This window comes from Pseudopodoces humilis, chromosome 1, assembly GCF_049639895.1.
Source record: "Pseudopodoces humilis isolate 2021_Gansu_Grassland_sample_001 chromosome 1, ASM4963989v1, whole genome shotgun sequence".
Classification (NCBI taxonomy): domain Eukaryota; kingdom Metazoa; phylum Chordata; class Aves; order Passeriformes; family Paridae; genus Pseudopodoces; species Pseudopodoces humilis.
In genome coordinates, this window is record NC_142200.1 from 35794204 (window position 1) to 35818093 (window position 23890).

General features: G+C 32.9%; 1 protein-coding gene across 7 annotated transcripts in view; it reads left to right on the forward strand.

The window, feature by feature from the left end:
* Positions 1 to 23890, forward strand: part of ASPH (aspartate beta-hydroxylase) — a 112933-nt gene that overhangs the window by 15378 nt on the left and 73665 nt on the right. For 5 of the 7 annotated variants that reach the window (XM_014255120.2, XM_014255134.2, XM_014255124.2 and 2 more), the window contains 3 exons: positions 1372 to 1521; positions 3572 to 3640; positions 23297 to 23380. In XM_014255120.2, coding sequence (XP_014110595.2) covers positions 1372 to 1521; positions 3572 to 3640; positions 23297 to 23380 — 303 coding nt within the window. Of the gene's footprint in view, positions 1 to 1371; positions 1522 to 2241; positions 2287 to 3571; positions 3641 to 9457; positions 10454 to 16410; positions 16456 to 23296; positions 23381 to 23890 lie in introns of those variants that run through there. The other 2 variants (XM_088053047.1, XM_088053051.1) reach the window with 2 other exon arrangements.

Below are 23890 nucleotides of genomic sequence, written 5' to 3' on the forward strand. Positions count from 1 at the left end.
TACATATATATAGTTCCTGTTACAAAAATAAGTCAGTTGCCCACGTCTCATTACTTACCTTTCAGATACACCATTTTATTGTAAAAACAATTGTGTTTGTTTAGCTTTTGAGAGTATTTTTATCTTTTTCTATGATCAGTGTTGATAAATACATCAAACATTACTTTCAGTTAGTATAAAGATAACTCCTTAACTTATCACAATATTCATGGCAAAGTTTCTTGCAACATTCTTTAAATCATGTAAGAAATAGTTCTGTTTGGATAACTGGGCCTGAATGAATATTCTGTTTGAATAACATGTGGCTGAGCAGGCAAAAGTTGGTTTTTAGAATGAAGTTGAATAGACTTGAAACTGCAGCCAAGTGCCACCCTTGCAGCAGTAATGTCAGGGGGCAGAAGAGCAGACCTTGGGCTTTGGAGGAAGGCCACAGGCATATGTGTCTTTTTGGGTACATATTTATTTATTTTTAGATATATAAATACACACATTCCTCTTTCACTAAAACAATCCTAAAACAACAGTCCAAGCAATTTATGTCTTCTCTGGTGATGACGCCCATTTGAAATTTGCTACACATACGCCGGGTCAAGGTCTTTTGCAGTCATTTGTTTACAATTACATGTAATTTTTTAATAGATATTTACTTTCCATATGTGCAGTTATAAATGAAACCGTAATTTCTGTTATGTCTTTGTGTCATCCTTTTACTTCTGTGTTCCATAGGACTGAAATTCTAGAGTTGTTTAGCATGGAGTGAATCTCTGCTTAATTCTAAGCATCAGCGAAAATGGTTTTATTTGGTAAAATGTCCTGAACTTGAAGTCTTACCCTTAATATAGTTAAGGTTTTAGAGTTTTCTTAGGCTATTTGAATTGTCACGACGGTTCTGTGAGCTATTTCAACTAGTTTAGAAACTCGATTTAGGAGAAATGCTTCTCTTGCAAGGCTTTTCTGCTGGCCATACTGGCCTCTGGTGGTAGTCTGGGAACTGCGGGGAACAAATGCAAAGCATCTCAAAAATGTGAAACTGTGTAAATACACGTCAGAGGGGAGCAAGGCAGAATTTTCAGCTGACTTGTAAGACAGCTTAGATGGGGGCTTCTCGTGTTGTGTTGGTTATGAGGCTTTTGCTTAGATAATCATCAAGCTTCTCACACTATTTCACAGGGAAATGGAAAGTGAGTAAAAGTAGTGAAGTTTAAAAAACCCAACCAACCAAAAAAATGCCACACAACAAAACCCACCAAAAATTATTGCTCAAATGTCTTGTATTCTGTGTAATCATGAGCACCAAATTTTATAATTGTATCCTCAATAATAATTTTCTAGCCCTTACATCCATTTTTTCTTCTTGTCTTATTTTAACAGAGACTAAGCATGGAGGAGGCAAGAATGGAAAGAAAGAAGGCCTTTCTGGAAGCTCATTTTTCACCTGGTTTATGGTAATTGCTTTGCTGGGAGTTTGGACATCAGTAGCAGTTGTCTGGTTTGAACTTGTAGATTATGAAGAAGTTCTAGGTAAGATTTCTGAACCTTAAGATTTTTCTAATAATGTTGTGATATGCATTAAGTGAATGCCATTTTATGTTCTTAGATGATTTGTCTAGTGTTTGCAAATTATCTACATGATAAGAATAGGCAGTGTAGTTTAAAATGTATATTTTAATGCTGAACACTATTGTGATTGTTAAAGTGAGGTTCTCATAAAAGTGTGCTAACATCCTGTAGGATGCCTTTGTAACATGCCTACTGTAGTACATTTGAGGGGTCAGCTAAATATGCAGCTTCAATTTAAGCTCTCAGAAACTCACAGCAGTGGTTGAAAGTGGGCAGCTGATGTTAGCTCTGCTCTGATGGACTGTGATGCCTGTAGGGTCAGGACAACTGATCAGTCATCCTCTCATGAGTGAGATGTTGAATGACCTCAGTTTTAAGCTTATAGTGGTGATAATTGTATCTCAATATGACAATTTTAAGACAGTATTGTTAATATAATATTTAAGGTTACAAATTAATATCTCAAATATCAAGATGTATGTCCATAGGTACAGCTGTTTTCCCTGATGTAGTATTCAACATGCACTTTTGCACCTGGTCACTTTACAAAATTTACAAATCTGTTGGTACATGTTTTTTTTTTGATCTGGACTGATTTTTTTCAGAAAAAATTCTTCTGGTTTGAAACAACTGGGTCTAGTAATGCAAATAATGTTTTTTGTATTTTTGCCATGCATGCAGCCAAAGCAAAGGATTTCCGTTATAACTTGTCAGAGGTCCTACAAGGTAGGATATTAGAGAAATAAGCTTGCTTTACAGTCCCTTGGCTGAAAGTTTGGTTTACTTTATTATGGTTTTAATTTTTTTTATAAGAATTACACTTCTTCTGCAATTACATGAAGTGCAGCCATTTCTCATCTGTCTCATTCTTCATGGTTTTGAAGATGATACCACCCTTATTTCTAGATAGCTATATTTTTGCACCAGTCTATTGTGTTTATCCATAAACAGATATGGCTCCTTTCTAATGGGTTGCTTCCATACAATGGTGATGAACATATTTTTCTAGACCCAAGTCTGAATTTTTTCTTCCACAAAACTATTTTCTAATTTTTTAAGTACCATATTAAGAACTATGTTTCATTTATTTTCATAGCAAGAAAGTTCTACCTTCATTTAGAGAATGACAAGTGTAGTAAACTGTCAGACTATAAAGACACAAAGTTCTGCAAGCTCTGCAGAGTTTGATCCTGTTGAAAGTTGTGTCTGAATTTTATCAAGCCTATAATTAGATAACTTGTTTGGTGGTCTCAGGACACTTCAAATCCTGGATACCATGCTGAATGTTAATTTTGAATTTTTGAATTTAAATTAATAGGAATTTTCTGTGCTGAAAATTCTCTTTTAATAGAAACTGAGTTCTCCTTTTGTATATACTTAGCACTAATAGAGCTTCAGTTTCAAAAACAAAAAGTGAGAAAACTGATTTGTTAGTCATATATGAAAGGATGGACAACTTTTTTTGTCTGCATGGAAGGTTATACAGTTGTTGGTTAAACTTGTGAATGGTTTTCCTTTGTCTAGGAAGTAGACTGCTTACTCTTTGTTAACTTGGCACTAAAAACTATGTACCTATATACACCTATCTATTTTCCAAGAATTTAGAATTGCAGGAAGCATGTAATCAGAAAACAAATGGTGATTGTTTTACAAATTTTTGTTTTATTATTTTCCCTCAAACATGTTGGATGTTTCTCTGAACTTAAATCTTATTTTGAGCTAAGCATGTCAATATCAAGTATATAATTGCAATTTACAGGCTGCAAAATCAATGTGCAGGAGAAAGACAAATTTCTGTTTGGTCTCAAGTGCAGGAAATAGAGAAAGAAACTTGAAATATCTGAAGTGTTTCCCAGGAAATTTAAAATGTGGTTTAGAATATTACGGCTAGATTGTTAAAAAACATATAGTAGCAACCTACCATTGACAGTCAACCATCTCACACTGAAAACTGCCGGACACAGATGGCCAAATCCCTAATTGTCTTTTCTTCCTCTCTTTCCACTTCTAGGCAAGCTTGGGATATATGATGCTGATGGAGATGGAGATTTTGATGTGGAAGATGCTAAAGTATTGCTAGGCAAGTACAAATACTGGTGGAACAATCTATATAATTTAGTGGCATGTTGTTCATATTTGGCTTTTTTTTTTTAAGTCAAAACAATATTTCTGATTTGTTTGCTAGCTTTCTCCTAGCTCAAAAACTTAAATTGATTTCGTTGTGATGAGCTTTTTCCTTAATGCAAGTTGTAGGATTGGCTGTGTAGCTCACAGCAATTTTTGTTCTTTTTCTTCTAATATAGCAATGTTAGTGGAAAGTATTTAATTACTTACAGTAAGATTTTGAAATTAGGTGGTTGATGCTACTGTATTGAATGCTGAAAGATGGTTGTGATTATCAATAAATTTATCAGATGCAGGACCTAAGGTGCTTCAAGAATGAAAACATTGTTTATGTTAGCATGTTAAGCTAGGTCCATTTTAAAATTACTTTAAACGTGCCTTTGTACTCCTTAGATGACTATTTGTGTAGTGTATTTTTGTATTGTCTTTCTTCTATTCTGAATTCTCCACAAGTCTGTTCATTTTCTTTGCCCTTCAGAAACAGTATATGACATGAATTTTTTACCTTCTCTGGCATTGAAACACTGGGTTTAGGCTTCTGCTCCTTGTAATTTGTGTCTTTCTGCACACTGTGTATCTTCAAAGGAAAATTTCAATCTCTAGACATGATTTATGATATTGTTGTTTACTTACATCTTTTAAAGCACTGCCATCTTCAGCTTCAGTCAAGCATTGGATAGATACTTCTTGCATACCTGATGGTAGAAATTTTACTTAAGTTTACTTTTCTTTAGTTTTTCTTTAGTTGGTTTCTTCAAATTTAAACTTCTGCTGAGCACACAAAGCTGTAAAGTTAAACAAATGAACAAAGCAACAAACCCCCCAGCATAGTAACTAATTGCTTGAGCAGAGGACAAAATGGAATATACCAAACTAGTCAAAGTTATCAGAAGTACATTAGGATGTTATAATTTGCTATTTCAAATTCATTATCTATAAAAATCGGCTTATCATAATTTTATTTTTGCCTACTTTTATCTGGAGGCATATGCAAGTCTCTGGGAGGATGTATGTTCATTTGTTTAATCCCTTCACAGTTTATACAAAACTCCATGTAATCAACTGAAATAGTTTGCAGTGGTGTGAATGTGAGAGTCACTCCAAAGAATCTCCAGCACTCTGAATGGCTACAGAGCTACAGTTTGCGTGTTAATTATAATTTGTGACTAAGATGATACTTGGTATAGTTATAATCCTAATTTTTCTGTCTGTTATGTAGTGTGTAGAAACTGGATATCCTTTTCTTGACAGTCACATACAGGCAGAAACATTCTGCTGCTTTGTTCCATCTCTGTTTTATGCAGCCTGATATAGCCGGGAGTTCTGCCAGTACATGAAAGTGTTTCTATTATAAGCTTGTCTTATCATGCATTTAAACCTTGTACTTCAAATGTGACCTTAAAAGGTCACAGATCAAAATTTATTTTTATTATTTTTAAAAAGTTGCTTAGAAATAGGAATTTCTCATTTAAATTTGAGAATATTTTTTCAGTATGAAAGAAATTTAAATTTTTACATTTTGTGACACTGAGAAAATTCTGAACATAAAAATGTATTTCTTCTAATAACTAGTATGGTATATTATTAACTGAACTTTCCTGTAGGTTACTGTGCTTGTTTGCATTTAAAATTTAATACAAAATAAAAAATGAGCACCATAATGCAGATTGAAAGTATTTCATTGATACAGAAACTAGAAGACTGGATTTCCTCTTGAAGAATTTGTCTTCCAGAATTGTCATTATTGTAAAGGAAACTGAATAATAAGCCTACTTTGTGAATATTGAGTGCAAAGCTCCTTTTATTTATGAGAATTTTGTTAGTACATATGCTGTATTTGAAGGCTTATTACTGTCTGGAATTTTTTTCTGGGTTAGACTGCCATAACAGCATAATTGGTTTCTCCAGTACAGAAGGAGTCACTGCAGTTTGGTGTTTAAGATAGGGATTCATATGTTTTTTTCTCTTCCATTCTTTAGCTATTACAGCACTAGTATTTTGTATTGGAGTTGTGGTATGTACAGTGGTTTAATGTTATCCACTTCCCTAAACTTTAGTTTTCACTCCAAATTTCAAGACTGAATTTCATTTTAATGGTAAATATCTTTTAAGTTTAAATTAATTTAATTAACGGTTTGAGAAATGCTTCTACCAGCATGAGTTTATTTTGTATTTCAAATAATGGTTTAGTAGCTGATAAATTAATAATTTTCTGTACTATTTGCCATACCGAAATACTAGAACTAAAATTTATTATTTTATTTCTTGTTTCTATAAGGTGTGATAGGATCTGTTCTTTTTTATTTGTTGGAATCAAAGTGGGTTTCATCACCCCCTCCAGTCAACCAACCCCAAGTAATTATGCAGTATTGTAGCATTTATTAAAAAATTATCTGTGGTGGAAATACGAACTTGTTGAAGCTAATCTGCCATTATCTTGCAGATTTTGTTTTTTTCATAGATGTTTCTGAGGTTCTGTTTACAAAATTCCTCCTGATAATGGGAAGAGAGGCTTTGTACTCTGCTCCTTTGGGGGCTGCTGTTTGCAGTGCTTTGCTTCCCAGTTTTTGTTTACTTCACTCTGATTGTCCTCAGAAGGGTGTTATTCTTAGGGGGAGTGCTACACATCTGACCTTGCTTTAAATCAGTACAGCAAAACAGTGGCTTTAGTGGTATTTCCAAAAAAGTGGCGTGTATAGGGGTGCCAGTGTCTGTCGTAACAGTGACTTTGGAGCCAAGCTGTTTCTTTTGTACTTCTGTCCCTTTTAACAATAGCAATATCCTGAGAAATTCTTCTTAAATGGTTGCAGTAGTTAGTATAGTTTTGGAACTACAACTACAGAAAACAATCCCTTTATTGTTCTTGTGCATTTAGTTCAGAGTAGTCCAGCTATGCAGAAAATGGCAAAACTCCATCCACATGTATCAGCAGTCAAACAGTAATAAGTAAAAATTATTTTCCCCTGGTTCATCTACAGTAGAAAAATATATTTGCAGGCAGTCATGCTGAGATTGCACATTCAAAAAATCTGTAGTGAGATAATGGGTGTTAAAAGAATGCTTTTTCACAGTTCAGCTGTTCAGGATCTTTCATGCTCTTCCCTATTTTTCTCGTGTTCTATTGTAGCACTTTCAAAAAGTAAAGGTTGGCTTGTGCTCATTTTCATAAAAAGAGGTGTTTAAAGGACAAGAAAAGGTCTGTCTTGTTAAACTCACGTAGGGAAGTCCTGTACCCTACTGCTTGTGGTAACTATTGAACAGACAAATGTTTTGACTCCTTCCTTCACTTGGATTTAAATTGTCATGTTAAAACTCCTCTTGAAATAAAGTAGCTATATCTTGTGAGTCCCTGCTTTAGTATGGTTTGGCTGCTCTGCTTTTGTTACCATTTTCAGATACTTGTTGTGATGCTTTTGTGAGCTTATCAGTTTTACTTTGAAAAGAAGTTATTGATTATGGGGGTGAATAAAGGTGAAAAAGAGAGTATTAATCAGTTGGTGTTTTTTCTGTACTCTTTCTTAGAAAAAAAGATAAACATGTGAAATCCTGTGGTTTTTTCCTTTAACTCAGGTTGTAGTGTGTCTGAGGGTTTTTTTGGTTTTGTTCTTGAGTTTATGATTTTGGATAATTTTTGCAAAGAATTGTAAAGAAAGGGTTTAGGCTTTTTTGTTTGGTGCTTTTTTGACAAAGAATGTAAGACACATTCTTCCAATTTCTGTGGCTCCCATTGGAGTACTAGTATTTTCAAAGAAAATATGCTGCTGTACTCCATTTTATAAAGGTAATTGCCCAAAAGTCTTATTCTTGACTTAGTGCAAGAACAGGAGCATCTATATAATTCTGTATGTGTGTACAAAAATGCCTTCTAAAGCCTGAGGGAACAGTGTGTTGGATTTTTTCTGTTATTGGGTTTTTTTGTTTGGTTGGTTGGTTGGTTTTGGTTTTTTGTTTTTGTTTTTGGCTTTTTTCCCCATTTTGTTTTTATATGAGATTCTGACAGACTAGAATGACACAAGTATTAATTCCGTATTTATAAATTAGATTGTACTTTCAGGATTTTTAGATTCAAGTTTCCATTCTTATATTGAGATTTCGTACTTCAATAAATATCCTTACTTTAGTATATGTCTTTACATCTTGTATGATCCAGATTTTGAAAACAAATTAGAATAACTGAGTGCTGTGCATAAAGTTGTTTATAAAATTTAATTTTTATAGAACTAAGCCATGGAAGAAGTTGGAGAGGGATATTTATAATACCTTGATTGCCTCCTGGATTCAATCTGTCATTTTTAAACCTTTGGGCTATCCAGTGAAAAGTTAAAGAGAATGGCTGGTCACTCAAGTAGAGGTTCTGGACATCCAGGTACAAGGATGTGGAATATTATGGACTTGGAAGTTTCTTCAGAATTATCATTGATAATTTCACTATGTGCTGTAAGAAAAACATGTTGAAATGTGTTAAATGTCTCTGCCATGAACTTCTCTATCTTGAATGTTTCATTAACCTGCATCTAATATTGCTTTATAATCTGCATGTGCAACATGTTCACTTAATTTTATGTTTCAACAATCTGTCTTCACCTTTAGCTCACTTTTCTGCTTGTCTTTTCAACACAAATGAAGGTTTGTTCTGGTTAGAAGTGGGGGAAATTCCTCCCTTTGCAGCTTTAAAGCGTACCAATAATTGTTGTTGCCTGGTTGTTCTGTTGTGCTTTTCCTAGAATGGAAAATTTGAAATGTTACTTAGTAACAACTGTAAATCAGTGATTTTAACTTAAAAAAAAAACCCCAAACAAATCTAGGCAAGACCTCCCACAAAACACGAGGGGAAAAAAGCATTAGCCATGGCTTATTTGTACTTTACAAGTACCATTTAGATCAGTGGATCTTGTAACATAAAATAGTAACTATTAGTTCCTAATATTAGGGACTTTAGCAGTGATGATCTCACTCTTTGCTGTTCTGTCCTTCTCTGCTTTGGCTCTTTACCCTGCTTTAGATTTTCTGTATAACAAACCTTATGCCTTGTATTGGCTACCTATTCATTATTATCTGGTGTTCTGTATATTCTCGGGTGTGGAAATGATTCCCGAGGATCAAGTACATCACATAGAAAATCTATCATAGAAAAAAAATTATCGAGAAACATGTTAAAAACCCAAACAAGCAAACAAACTGCAAAACAACACCCCCTGCCCCCAGCAATTAGAATCCTCACTTCTAAACAAAATCAAAATTCTGCATGGATAAGAATGTTATCCTTAACAGTGTGTCTGTGATGAATTTGTTGATATACTCTTTGCTTTTAAATGTTATTTTCGGCCATCAGTTCCAAGCTCTCAAATTTGAACATGATGGTTTAAAAAGTAAAAAAAACAAATTAAGTGATTTAAAAGTGGTAGAAGATTACTGATAAAAAATTGTCTAAAGGTGATTGCTGTGGCAGAAAACCTGACTATAAATGGGTTTAGTTTTAGGCCTAGGAAGAAGGGAAAACAAAGCTACTGCTGTCTTTTCTCTTTTCTTTTTTTTTTTTTCAGTAAGATTCTGGCATAATATTTTGCATGTTTATTGCCCAAATTATAGTCTGTATTGAAAAGATTCAACTTAACATCCTTCTATTTCCTAGTTAGCATTCCTGTAAAGACTTCTGTCTGTGACAAGAGATGTCTTTCACAGATCCTCCTTTTACAGTTTCCTCTTTCCACCTAACTGCTGTCTCTTTTTTCCCCTTCCCTCTCTCTCTCTCTCTTTCCTCTATTCTGTATAGGCCTGACCAAAGATGGCAGTAATGAAAATATTGATTCCCTTGAGGAAGTCCTTAATATTTTAGCAGAGGAAAGCTCTGATTGGTTTTATGGCTTTCTCTCATTTCTCTATGATGTATTGACTCCTTTTGAAATACTAGAAGAAGAAGAGAGCGAAGCTGCAGATGATGTTGATGGTACGTCACAGAATGAAGGGGTTCAGGGAAAAAAGACTTGTGTTATTTTGGATTTACAGAACCAGTGACTGAGAGACTAATTTGATTGGCTTTCGAAAATGTCCATGAAATTATCAGTCTTAATATATCATGAATTTATGGCATTGAAGGGAACCTCCCAAATGGACACTAAAGATTGAACTAAAGTTAGACATGCAATGCTGTTTCAGAAATTGAAAACCTTTCAATAATTTTTCCATTTTTGTGACAGGATGACAAGTATTACACAGGTGTGTAAATATGTAGAATAAAACATGTTTCTGTGGTTGTGTAGTTGGTTTCTGTATGTGCTTCAATTTGTGCATTCTGTGCACAAAACTTACAAAGCTTAAGTGTAATAATCTCTACTGTTAACACTATAACATTTGTCCTTCTAGCAAACATTAACTGAAGCATTTTGTAACAGCCTTGATTATAAAGTATTCTAGCATGACTGCATTTTGTAAACACATATTTTTATGTTAATCCTTAATATAGACATGACAATGATAATTCTCTTGTGAAATATAATTTTAATAAATAACTTATTTTGTGATTCACTGATTTCTCAGATAGGTTCTTTTTACTTGTACAAAGGAAAGCACTTAATTTATAAGTGCTTGAAAATTCTACAGAAACATTTATTTCTAAGTTAGCTGACATCTTGTATTCAGAAGCTACTCTGTCATATGGTTTATTCCCACTGATTTGTCTGTTTTCAAACTAGATCTTCAGTCATTTCTTTAATATGACAATCACATCACAAGGGCTGTTCTAAATTTCTTTTAGTTTTTAAGGTGGGCCTTCTATGGAAGTGGGAAACTGTGATTCTGTATTTCTAATGTAATACTAAAGATATTAAAGATTAATTGGAAATTAGAATTTAATGTCTTCTATTCCTTGAGAAATTGAAGTATTTAATGTAGTTTTGCAAATTTGAATCATTTTCTTGTGAAACTGTTTTATGACAGTTGTTCCAAAAATACTTTCCATGTATGTGAATTCTGTCTGCTATCATGAAATTACTGGTATAGAAAGGGCAGTTTATAATTGTGTCCTGCTGTTTGTATTAAGTATCAAAAGCTGAAACTGAGCTGTCCTTTTAAAACACGAATACTGTACTCAAACAAATTACTATTAAAATTGTATCAAATTGTTTTTTGTAATGCCTGCTTTGCTTAAGCTTGTATTGGTTTCCTATATGAAGTTGATATCTAAGTTTAAACACTAGTCATTGCAGGCTGAAATTTTAACTTCTTTTTAAAATAAATAAAATTTCACTTACTTTGACATGCCATTTTTAAAGCAATTTAATATGCCTGTTTGAAAAAACTTACAATAGATCATCCAATTCAGGGTACAATATAATCTTTTAAAAGTAATAAAAATGTGCTAGTGTTAAGCAAGTGATAGGTGATGGGCTAATATTGCTGCTCAAGGTTTATGAATTAAATAGAGCCATAAGAGCATTGGTCGCATTTTTTTCCAAATATTTGGGGATTAGGATATAAGAAAGCTAACAACATATAAATGTACTGGATTTTAAAACAAGTGTAAGGCAAAGAAAATAAATAAACCACTAAACATTATCAAAATAAGTGCTAGTAGATCTGGAATATTACTAAGCAGTTTGTTAGCAAGTGTAAGAAACTTGCAGTGTCTGAGATGCAGGAAATAAGTAAGCTTGGGTTGTTTTGTTTTGTTTGAGAATTATTTTTATCTTAATTTTAGAGGTAGATTTGAATTAGGAATAAGAGTTTCATCACTGTTTTGGGATATTAAATAGTTTAATGTGGGCTACAGATATGAAATGCAGGCCAGCAGAGTTCTGATTTGATATCATGCAACTTCCTTGTTGGTTTATTAAGTGTGTATGCATCTGCGCAAAAACAGTTATAGTGGGAATGAAGAATTTGTCAGGGAAGAAGGTGTGAAGGATGGGTACAAAGACCTAGTGTAAGTAAATAACTTATACAGTCATTAATTTTTTTTTTTTAAAGAATTTTTAAAGTGTGGGTTGAAAGCCATGGCTTTTTGCCTTTTATTATTTTAGAATAATTAATTTAGAAAGCAAGGCTGCTGCTTTCTCCTGCAGTTTCTGGTCTGAGAATTTAAAATAGGAGAAAATTAGTAGCAAACCATTTTTTTTAATGTGGAAAGTATATTGTTTAAGTGATAGGAACTTGCTGGGTTTTATACCTAGGAAGGAATGAACTTTACTGATTTTATATTAAATTGGATATGCGGTTTTCATTAGATACCCTCATATTCCTTACCGTTAATTTATATTAAATTTTTGGAATGCCATAAAAAAAGTCTGTAACTAAAATTGTAGTCTTCCAGTTTGTCCAGGATTTTTAGAAATCTCTGGAATGTTTTACTTTGTCCTTTGTTGGTAAATGTTTGATATTTTAATTGCCAGTCTTCAAACAAAATACTGCATTAACCTTCGTAGCAAAGCTTTTGCTTGCTTCCTTATGATACTAATGAAAATAAATTGATAAAAGGGAAAAAACCCTTAATACCCATACCTCATACCATAGCCATCTGAAATGGCTGAAAACTTTTGGAAGCTTTGAACCCTGGATTTCTGTGACCACCTTCAGCAGTATTTAAGTTGAAAGTAAAAGAGTGTTATATGGCAGAAAGAAATCACAATGTTCATGATGTATAGAATAATTTTGAATTGAAGAGAATGAATTGTATGTTGTTTGCATATCTGTCAAAATACTCACTGCAAAAATTTTTTGCTAGTATTTCCCCCCTGCCCCCTTTAAAATTTTTTCATTATTAGTTAGTCTCAATTGACTGGCTGTAGAAGATATCAAATTTTCATAACAGTTATTGGTATGTTGCATTTAGATGGCCACATGGAAGAATATATTGAAGCATTAGAAAGATTTTAATTTAATTTAATGGTCAGATCGGAGAGGTAAAACCTATCTGTATTGTAATTTGAATGCTGGGGAAAGGTGTTGTGTGCAGATCAGCCATTTTGGAGAGATGTTTTAGTATATTCCATTAAGTTTGCATCAGATAAGCAGCTATCATAATGATGTCACAGTAGCATGAAATACATTGTCTTTCTTATGGTCAGTTAGGATGTATGTCGCAAGATGAGGCTAATAAAGGCAAGAATTGTTTATTGGTTTCTTGTATCTGCTTGTACAGGACACAGCATAGGTCTGTGAGTTCAGGAAACAAAAATGCTTTCTACCACATGTATCTGATCTGGATTTTTTCTCTGACATTAGGCAGTTAAATAAGCAAGAGATATTGAAGCAACGTATGGAGAATATACTGAAGTTTGGTGTTTTGTTGTTTGGGGGGTTTTTATGCTAGTTGTATGAATTAAAACTCTTGCACTTGGAGAGTTAAAGTCTTTGGTAAGACACGTCTCTGAGCTCAGTTTAAGGTAAGTGGGTGTTAGCTTTGTCAATAAACTAATTTTGTTTAGCAGATGACCTTGTATATCTAATATAGCATATTATAAATGCACAATCATTGTAATAATTATATGCAGGGAGATATACAGACAATCATAATTTTTTCCAGATTTGCTGTTCTTCTGGAAAAGGAAAATAAAAAGGAGAGGAAAAAGAATTAATAATGAAATTGCAGAGGGGTAGCAAGTGCTGTCTGTCAGCTGCTTAGAGCTAACCTGGCCCATGTGGTTTCTGTGGAAAATGCAAAATAGCCTCTCACTTTTTCATGTCTAAATGGATAAACTGCCTTAATTAGCTCACGTTTGTTTTGCGGTGCTGCAGGTTAAAAGTGTTTATACAGGTAGAGGTTGTGGAGAAATTGACTTAAAGGAATTTTTTCACTTGGCAAAGTCTTTTGTCTAGCAACATTAAAGTTTTCAGGATTATTAAGTGAATAAAATAGTATTTGCACATTCCAGGTTGCTCAATGTAGTGTTAAATATAAAAATATTATTTCTCTACATCTGGAAAACTGCTCAAAAATGGAGAGCTTTTTACCAATTATAATTGTTTTGCAGTGCTTATCTTTCTAAATAAAAATGGTATTTAGATATTTTTCTTCTGATGCTTAAGTTATAAATCTGTGCTCTCACTTGGGGGTTGTTTCTGGAGAATGTTCTTTAAGGTTTTTGTGGGGAAATGTAGAGTAAATGACTGGACTTTGTTAGGAATAAGAATGCTTTGTAATATTCCTGAGCTTCAAAGGATCAGTTAAGATAGCAAGTTGACCACCTTTAATCACTACAGGAGAATAAGCACTTTGAGAGGAGTATTTAATTTATTTTAATTTAATTTATAGAATGACTATTTAAAGCAATTATTTAAAAGATATTGTAAACCTATCAACCTATGTTAACTTGGAACTCAACTTTTTAATCACTTAACTCCAATAGTAGCCATTTATGACATTCCATTATACCCACGTTTGATGTTATAAATTGTATATTTTCTTCTTGCATTGCCAGCATTGGACATTTATAATGTGGGATTGAATGGAGAAAAGAAGGAACTTTAAAACTAGCTCAAAATAAGTGTGAAACCACTTGAATTGGACTTTAGAATAATAGTCCACAAGTTCAACTAAATGATTTATAGAATTCTGGACATTTGTTTGTGGGCTATAAGAGCCTAAGTCTTTGCCATGAATTCCCTTAGGTGCCAGATATTGCCACATGCCCTGAACATTGCTATCTTAAAAAGCCGTGTGGTTTGCACCCATCTTGCTTCAGCCTAATTGGGGATGACAAAGTAAAAGTAAAATCTCCCTGTGTAGGGATTTCCCCTTGTAGGGATCATGCCCAGATAGAAATCAATATGAAGCAGGATTTCAGTCTTGTGCTTATTGCATAATACTAATGTTTTAAAATATATGATTTTACATATTTGTGAACACATCTATTAGTAATACATTAAAGTTTACATGATTTATGTAATTATGTTATGAATTGTTAATTTGCTGAGAACTTTAGTGCTATTCATTGCATAAGGGCAGGTTGAAACAAAATTACTGCTTGTCTGAATATTTAACAAGTGAAATAACAGTAATCAGTGAACGATGTGTTTTGTAATCTTTCAACATAGTGCATATTTGTTTATTTAAAAATAATTTGAAATATCTGTATGATAATTTTTGTGTATTCTGATACTTGTAAAATTTTAGTTTTCCTTGTCAATACATGCGTTTAAGAGTATCTCAAAATATCCAGTAATGTTTAATTTTAATATGAAAAGAGGGCAGGAGCTGAAATGTAAATATGGCTTTGTGCAACCTTTCTCAGTACTTTTTATTGTTTTTGTTTTCATTGATTATGTAAATTAAAGTTGGAGTCTATTTTTTCCTTTTATATGAAAAAATGTTAACTTTTCCTTCCATGCATTGCTTAGAAATAGTAAGACTGAATAATGATTTTAGTCAAGTTAGAGCTCTGGACTTCATCAGTGGTGGTAAACTATGAGGGAAGAGCTTGAAAAGACTCATATCCCAGGTATGAGTTGGTAAGGAAATTAATCTAAAAGCTGTATTTTTACTTGACTAACCCTTTTTAAAACAATTTTGGCCAATGTCAACGCTTGATATGTGAAAAATGTGTAGTATAGAAGCTAGATGCAAGGTGACTACAATGACTTTGATGGCTACATTCTTTAAATTTAAGATTTCATTTTTTTAGTATAGGCTATCAGAGTATTGTTTCTTTTCTTCAGTTTAGGTAGATATTGTTTTCTGGAAACCTAAGCTCATAGTTCAGATGATCAGTGTAGGTGTTCTGTATGTCCGAATGAGAAGCCTGGTGTTGAGACATGGGAATATCTCTTCTCATTTAGTAAGATTATGTATGAGTTTAAAAATACATAGTTACTGTATATTTTCAGCTTTTCTTTACTTTCTAGCAACCGATATTATTTTTGTGGTTAAAATTGCTGTGTTTGTGGGATTTAAGTCTTAATCCACAGCATCATGATAGTGATAATCCAGCCTCTTTTAATGGTATTAAAAAGATGAAGCTAAATATTTTTTGTATTTTTAGAAAATCTTTTGCCTTTTTGCCTCTTGTGGTACTAGCTAAATAAAGTAATATGAAGAGGCTGACTGGTCTCAGTTTGTTAGCTGCAATGGGAAAAGAAGACAGCACCTGATTTTGGAGAGTAAGGTTTATTTTCTTAAATAAAAATCCAAACAGTCTTAAGTAGTCTGAAGTAATGCAGTAAGTGTTTTAACTCTAAGAAAATGGTAACTGCTTTTGGATATGAACAATACCTTTGCCAAAACATTTATTTTCCTTTGGATAAAGAAACATATATTGTAATTTATTGTAAGAAAACAGTCAATTTATATACTCCACAATTTCACTTGAAGGCCTTTTGAGTTAATATATTTATAAAATATTTATAAAATTTTATAGAAACATAAATTAGTGTGCTTGAGAGGGAACTGACAAATACTTTGCAGAGAAGTCAGAGGGGGTGTTGGTTATATTTATGTGGCAGCACTTGTCTGGAGAGAACTGAGCAATCTCCAAGATGCTTCACAGGTAGAATGCATCTGGTAATGTGGTACTTTTCTTTGATTACTTTGCCTTGCATACCAGTACCTGTGATGGTCCTGCAACTGAAATTGTTTATTCTTAATAAGTTAACGCTTTGTATTTTTCCATAGCATTGTAGTGTGCTGTGTAAAGTGAACTTTTTACATAGCATGACAGGTTGGGAAATTTCATGTCAAGTTTATTAAATATCACAAATATCTTCATAACCGATTTCCATTTTGCAACTAATTAGGTGAGGAGCCAGGAGGGGTAGCCAAGAAAAAACCTAAACTCAAAGGTATTTTTAATGTTCTTTTTCATGCAGAACTTTGTGCAGATAATGATGTATGAAATGCATGTGTATTACAAAGACCAACTGTGGGTTTTGTTTACTAATACTAGTTATATGTTGGCTAAATATTTTCTAATGGTGCAGCAAACTATTGTTCTTGCAATTTTTCAGTATTTCTTTTTACTACTGATTGAAATTTTGTGGCAATGTGAGAGCTTTCCTAACTAGAGATTATATTTCATTTGTGTGGCTAGTTTTTACAACAGATGTCTTGTTCGGATTGTAAGTAGTTTACGATAACCTGATATTCTGCATGTTTTTAAGTAAGATTTTGCTCTGTGTGAAACCCTCTTCATTATCTTCCATGAATTCTTGATATTATTACTATATTGTAATTGAACTTGAGTACCTTAATTCTTCTAAGGCTGTACTTTAATAGTTCCATCTATTTTTTTTTTTTTTGCTTTGGGAGTTGATATTTAGGCTAAGTTCAATAACTTCCCCTTTAATATTATTTGCAGGATTGATTGCAATATTTTCTAAAAGCATAGCATGGGATAGCTTGCAACCAAATTATACCATATATGTATTTATAATTACATTGCTGTATGAACAAGTCATAGTGTTAAAGACAAAAAAAGCTAATTAACCTCAGCGAACACCAAAGCACCAGATGTACTTCAGGTGCTCAGCTTTTTATATCTGCATGGTTGTCTCTCATGGCAGCATGAGGCTATGGAAACAGTCTCTATGTTACATTAATGACAGACTGTAAAGTGTTTTTTTCTAGCATATGAAAAATTTATGCTTTTCACCATACAAACCTTCATGAGAAAAAAAGTATTATTTGTTAAGGAAAGCTTGCTGCTCATTTCAGTGTGACTTTTCTCAAGATCTTGCATCAAGTTGAAATTGCTTAGCATTTGTTCCACATTGTGCTTGGTATAACTTCGTTGCAAACCGCACATTTCCCACAATGTAATAAATGTCACTTAGCAATTCTTTCCTGAGTTTTGGATTATTTTTCAGTGTTTGATATGAGAATAAAGAAATGGCATGTTTCAAATGTTTTATGTCAAAAAACATTTGGAAGGAAATATGATGTCATTCCTTTTAGACTGAGCTATGTAATTGAATTGTTCACAGAAACAGTACATAGCGGCTAGAGGCAGACCTGGTTTTTTGCCTCAACAGACTGCAGTTTCTCTCAAAAGTCTGAATAAAAATGGGGTTGTGTATATGTAAAAGTCATTATCACTTTCTTAATAATATGGGAGTATTAATTTCAAAATTAAATGCAAACATTGCATACAGATTAATGGAAAAATCTCTGAATTTTTTTGACCTAAAAATTCTTTATTTTGGAGAATTCTATTGGTACTGACAAATATTTTTGAAACTATGGCAAAATGGAAGTAAATATTGAAGATTAAACATATTGAACATAAATTTCAAGGATTCTGTTCTGATTGTTCTTACGGCATATTATTTGTATATCTCATCACAGCCAAATGTGAGTTGGAGAAAAGAAGCACAAGAGACACAACTCCAAAAGTAAAACAAAGAAAAAAATATTACTGATAACTGAAAAGCAAAGTTGTAAGAACCAATTTAAAATTATTGCTTTGATTTCAACCTTTTTTGGACTTGATGTAATTCATCAGGACCCTGCTGTTTCTTCTTACTTGTCCTTCTCAATACGTACTTCAGTTACTTTTTTTAAGTCTTTGCTTAATATGAAGTAAATATGAGTAAAACATTGTATTATAAATTTGTGTAATAACATTTACAACTGTTATGCTATTGTCAAAAGTTCAAAATTTATTGTGATTTTCACAGTCGCAGGGAAAAGTGGTTTTAGCATCCTGCAGAAGTTAGCAGTAAGATAATAGAGGCATGGTTTTCTCTAGATTAACGCTTCATTTGGATGCAGCTGCAGTACAAGCAAGATTATTTGCTGGCTGCATGGTGTGAGATGTTCCTAAAAGTCAAAACTAATTTGTTTAAATTGCTTAAAGCTTAGGAGTTAGTTACACAAGTTTAAATCTAACAAACATTAAATAAGAATTTGATCAAAGCTTTTACATTGTTGTTCATAAGATGTTTTTTGGCCTAAGAATGGTTCTCTTATTGAACATTTCCTCTTTTTTAAATTAAAAACTAAAAAGAAGCTATTAAAGAATCACTCAAGAAATTAAGGGAGAAGCAGGAATCAAAGAAGAAGGAAAATGAAGAAGACAAAAAGAAAACCAGGAAAGGAAAAGATGCTACTGATCGAAAGGACAAGAAAGCTGTTGATATGAATAAATTAAAGAAAGATTCTGACAAGGCTAAAAAAGACAGAGGAAAGGAAAAAGGCACAGACAAAAGTATAAAATCCAAGGAGACTGCAAAAAAGTCAGCCAGTGAAAAGGATGGCACTGTTCAGGTGGGAAAAGACAAAGAAACAAAAAAGCTGGTTAAAAGCCAATCCAAGGAAGACAAGAAAGAAAAGAAATAAACAAGAGTTCCTGTTCTGCTAATGAGGAACAGATCTCAAGAATGTAAAATTCAGCATATTTATATGAATGTGGTAAATATGGCAATAAGAAAATAGCATTTGGTGGAAATAAGTATGAACAAAGGCTGTATATAATATTTTTTTAAAAAACTTCAGTGTTTACTGGTATTATAAACGTAAAGCAGAAGCATCGCGGTGAAACTCAAATATGTACATATGTTAACGTGCCTGGCTACCAATGTGTATTGAAAACATTCAAATGTCAAATTGCCAGTTACTTCAAGTCTACTCTAAGTATGGGTTTGGATTTTTGTGATTGGTTTTTCTTCCTTCCTTCTTTACTTGTGTTTGCTTAATATGGAGATGAAACTCTAATTTCCTATATGAAATGCAAGTTTAAAAGCAAAACGTAACAGGCCTATCTGGACACATGTAGTGGAAACTCATAAAATAGAAATATTTCACAGAAACAACCAAGAGGAGCATTAATGGACTGTAGTGTCATAGGAACTAAACAAATAAGCGTAACTTATTCTCTGCCAAAATTTTTCTCTAAGGAAACTTTTTTTCCTGAGAAAACTATTTTGTATACAAATAGTCAAAGCAACTTGAGTGTTGCACTTTATCATGAGACACCAGGGTATACTTAATGAAAATGGTCCTGCAATTTTGTCTTTTGATCTCATGACAATATGTTTCTGGTTTTCTTCCGTTCCCTATTTATTTAATTATTTTATTTCTCTATATTTGTATTGGAAAGCTTGATTCATTATCACTTTTTTTAACCGTGTCCTGATTTTTTTCCAAGTTTGCCAACCTTTTGGTAATGAATACTGCTGAAAATTAGGCCACCTATTTCATCAATGATAAGTATTCTTGTATTGCAATTACATTTAAGATGTGATATGCTAGTACTACTCTATTCTGGTTGAACTTGTTTAGAGAACAGCTTAGATAGTTTTGCAGCTATTATCTTCAACACTTTCAAGTGCTTGATGTTTCTATAAGCAAAATCTTGTGTTAGCTTGTTCTTACAGCTTCTGTATTTTTAGCATCAAGGAAGGATTTATCCAGCAGTCTCATTAGAATAAGCAAAGTTGCAAAACATTTCTGCAGAGATAATAGAGAGATTTGAGAATATTATTGAATCTATGGTTGCTTTCAAGTTTTAGAAATGAATATTTTCCAAGTGAATTTGAAAGCAAGTGTATGGCATGGAATTGCACAATATAATTACACAAGATTCAGAAAAAAAAAATTGTGATGGAAGTTTAAGATTGATTCTTGATAAAGTGCAGCATTAGTTTCAAGAAAGCAATACTAAGGAGTGAAATTCAGAATGAGTGTATATATATATATATATGCATGTGGATGGTAATTTAAGATTGAAATCCTGAAGGTTATTTCTGCTTGTGGTTTTGCTAAAATTTTGTGTATGACAGTTGACAATACACTTACCTCAGCTGTTCCATACATATGTCTGCATCATGCTTTGATCCCTAGAGTTATGTGATAATAAGGTTAAAGATGATTTGGTTTTTTTTCTAGAGAAAGTTAAATATTCAAATAGTTATGAAAAATATTTCAGATTAATGCTGTAGAAAACAGTACAGTATCCTAAGATTCTGGTTGTGATCATTACCAGAGATGATCTATTCTGAGGTATTTTCTAAATATTTATAAATTCATGAAGAGGAAGAGACATGCATTGTGAGTGTTATAGTGCCTAGCAAAAAATACAAAAGAATGACGATCTAATAAATGCACTTCCATAATGAACATTCTCTGTTAGGTTTTGGTGGTGATAGATATATTTATTCAACTTTGCTCTGGTAAGTGTTAAAATGCATATTTTACCAGAGAAGCATTCAAATCACACCTCTCAAGGATGGTGGCGCAATGAATGGTATAGTGCACATCACTTTTTATTTTCTGCCATAATGTGACAGAACTTGTAACTGTGTGGGAGTGAAATTTGAAATGAGTTGTATCTATGACCCAAAGTTTATGGGGTTCTGGAAAGGTTGGGTTGTTTTATTTTTTTCCTTTCCAAAGAAAATTCTATTTGAGCAGCACTCCAGGCTATGCAGAAAGCCACAAAATAAAGTATTTTTGTCCCAGAGATCTGTTGTGTTGTTGTATATCTCTGTGAAATATTATTGTCATTAAACTTAATGCAACAAGTTACCACATAAGCTCAAAAACTGTGCCGGACTAGTAAAAGCTAAATACAATTTTAATAAAGAGAATAGAGAAAATAGTATCTTACAAGAAGTAAATGATTTAGTATATTACATACTTGACAAGATTGAATAGAAATCAGTGTTAAACATGATAGATGTGTATAAAAAGCTTGAAGGTGAGGTTGAGAAATGTGCAAGTGAAACAAAGATGCATTCTTGTTGGTTCCTTCTTTACTGTTAAATACCCATAGCATTCGTTGGGTGTGGAATATTGGCTGTCTTTTGAAATGCTTTGAATTCATTTGTTGTTCATGACACAGAGTATGTGGTTATCTGGAAGTGAACATGTGGGTTATTGAGGACTCTAAGACTGATTTAAAGCAGTGTTGTGTAAAGTAACTGAACTGTTTGTGAAAGCAAGGTGGCTGTTTCCATGCTGATGGATTCTGAAGTGTGAGAGTGGTTAATGTGACTTACTGGCTTTGTCTCCATCCTAAGATGATTGTAGAAGGAAGTAATTTCTTACTCTTGTAGCCATTAATATTCCTACAGGAAAAAATTAATTTCTTAATAATATCTTTTGATATTCTGGATGGGTGGTTTTTTAATGACAGAAGAAAACTGGCCAAAAACTATGTGTAAATTTGGCATTTTTCTTCTAGCTTCTTGTTTTGACTCCAAAGTGGTGGACTCTTAGTTATACTACTTTTGGATACAGCCTAACTACCTATGTTCAAATAATTTAAATTTAAATAATATAAAAAAATTGATTTAATTCTGTTATCCTGTAAGCATTACTTGAAATAAATACATGTTTTTCTCACAATACATAAAATATCTCTCTAGTCTACACAAATTTGGTTTGAGACATACTAGTCCAATTTGCATTGAGATATGTTTGACTCTAATAGAAATGTAGTAATTATTTTGTTTTAGTTATACTTACTTGAAATATAATTTTTATCTACTTAAGAGTTGCTTTTCAAGATTGCTAGTACTACAGGAGTGTTCATTTTAGTTTAGCCACTGCTTTCTTACATACTATCTTTTCTATTGATTTCCATGTATACAGCTGTTGAAGAACTATTTTGCTTTGGGCAGTGGCGTGTGTTGTGAAGAGAGTCTTACCTTAATTGACCTTGGATGTAGGATTATAGGCAAATGCCATTTAGAAGGGACTTTGGGAGATCCTTATTTCAACATCCTACTCAAAACAGGGTCATTTCAGAGGAATGACCAGGTTGCTCTGGCCATTTTTCAGTGTGGTCTTTCAAACCTCCTAGGATAGGAATGCTCAGCCGCTCTGTGCAGTCTTTTCCACCAATTTCACTGCCCTCGTAGGGGTGGAGGGTTGTGGGTTTTGTGTGAGTTTTTCTTATATCCAGTCTGAATCTTTTGTATAAGTCTTGCTTGAACTCTCCTAAAGGAGAGTTGAGAGGAAAATTAGCCTAATACCAACATATTCTTGAGCATATTGTGCCTTAAGATGTGACATGGTCTGTCACAGTTGAATGTATATCTCCTGCCATGATGATGGTAATTACATTTATTGATTGCTTTCTTTTCATTGTGTTTTGATCTAGAAGGATACTGTGATATAGATAGTCAGGATCTTAGTAGTAAAATTCCATCACTCATGCTTTTTCTATAGTCATTTAGTTGTCAAAACAAACTAATCTTAATCAGGTCTTCTAAGATGTAACACATGAATTTAAAATAACTTTTCTTATTCTGTGTACCTTTTCATAAAGTTCAAATGAGTTCTTCATAGAACCCATATAACTGATCATGTGAAACCCTTTTTACCCAAATTGAAAACAGAGAGAAAAAATTGCTGCCTATTTTTTTACTGGATGCTGAATAGATGTTGAGAATACCATAGTCATTTGTTCAGTTACTTTGAAATAAAGGCAAGTGCTTAAATTTCTGTCCCTTTTTACCTCCTCATTGTATGTTTGTCTTCCAAACATCTTTGTTTACTACCTGAGTACACTTTAGTTTTTATAAATATCACTGTATATTATGACAGCCCTGTAATTGTGAATGTTCAAATGCATTTTTGGAGAGTGTAACATCAGTTAATTTAATTAAAAGAACTTTCTTGTTTTATAAGTGAATCAGTTCAAAAAGGGCATAAAGTTAACTTTATAACTGAAAAATGCAGGCCTTAAAGAAAGATCTGTCCCAGCACAGCCAACATCACCAGAATCTGAGGAGTCTGTCCAGCCTGCCGAAAATGTCGAATCAGGTAAGACCTTTCGTGAATTGTAGGTGAAACACAAGACATGATGCTTCACTTGAATTATAATTCTGTGTCATTAACATGCAAACTCACTCATAGATTTTGTGTTGCTTATCTACTGAAGTTTATTAAGCAGGAATCACTGTTTATAACTTTGTATAACTTCACTGACCATGAAAAGTGAAAAATTTCGTGGTTACCATTGTGGCTCTATCACATCAGAATAACTTTCTGATGATGTATTGTTGTTGTTTAGATTGATTTCCAGCTGTATTTCCAACCAGAATAACAGCAGATTCTTCACTTTAAAAAATGAACAAAACCCTCTCAACAACCAGCTTAATAAGATAATAAAGAACTCACTTTTCCACTAAAACTACTAGTATATAATAAATACAATAGAGCTCCTACTGTTAAAAAAATAACTTAAACATTTTTAAAGTCCTATACTATTAGTAGGATGTATTAGAATTAAGAGGGATTCAAGAAAAAATGTTTTATGTGTCACATTTCACA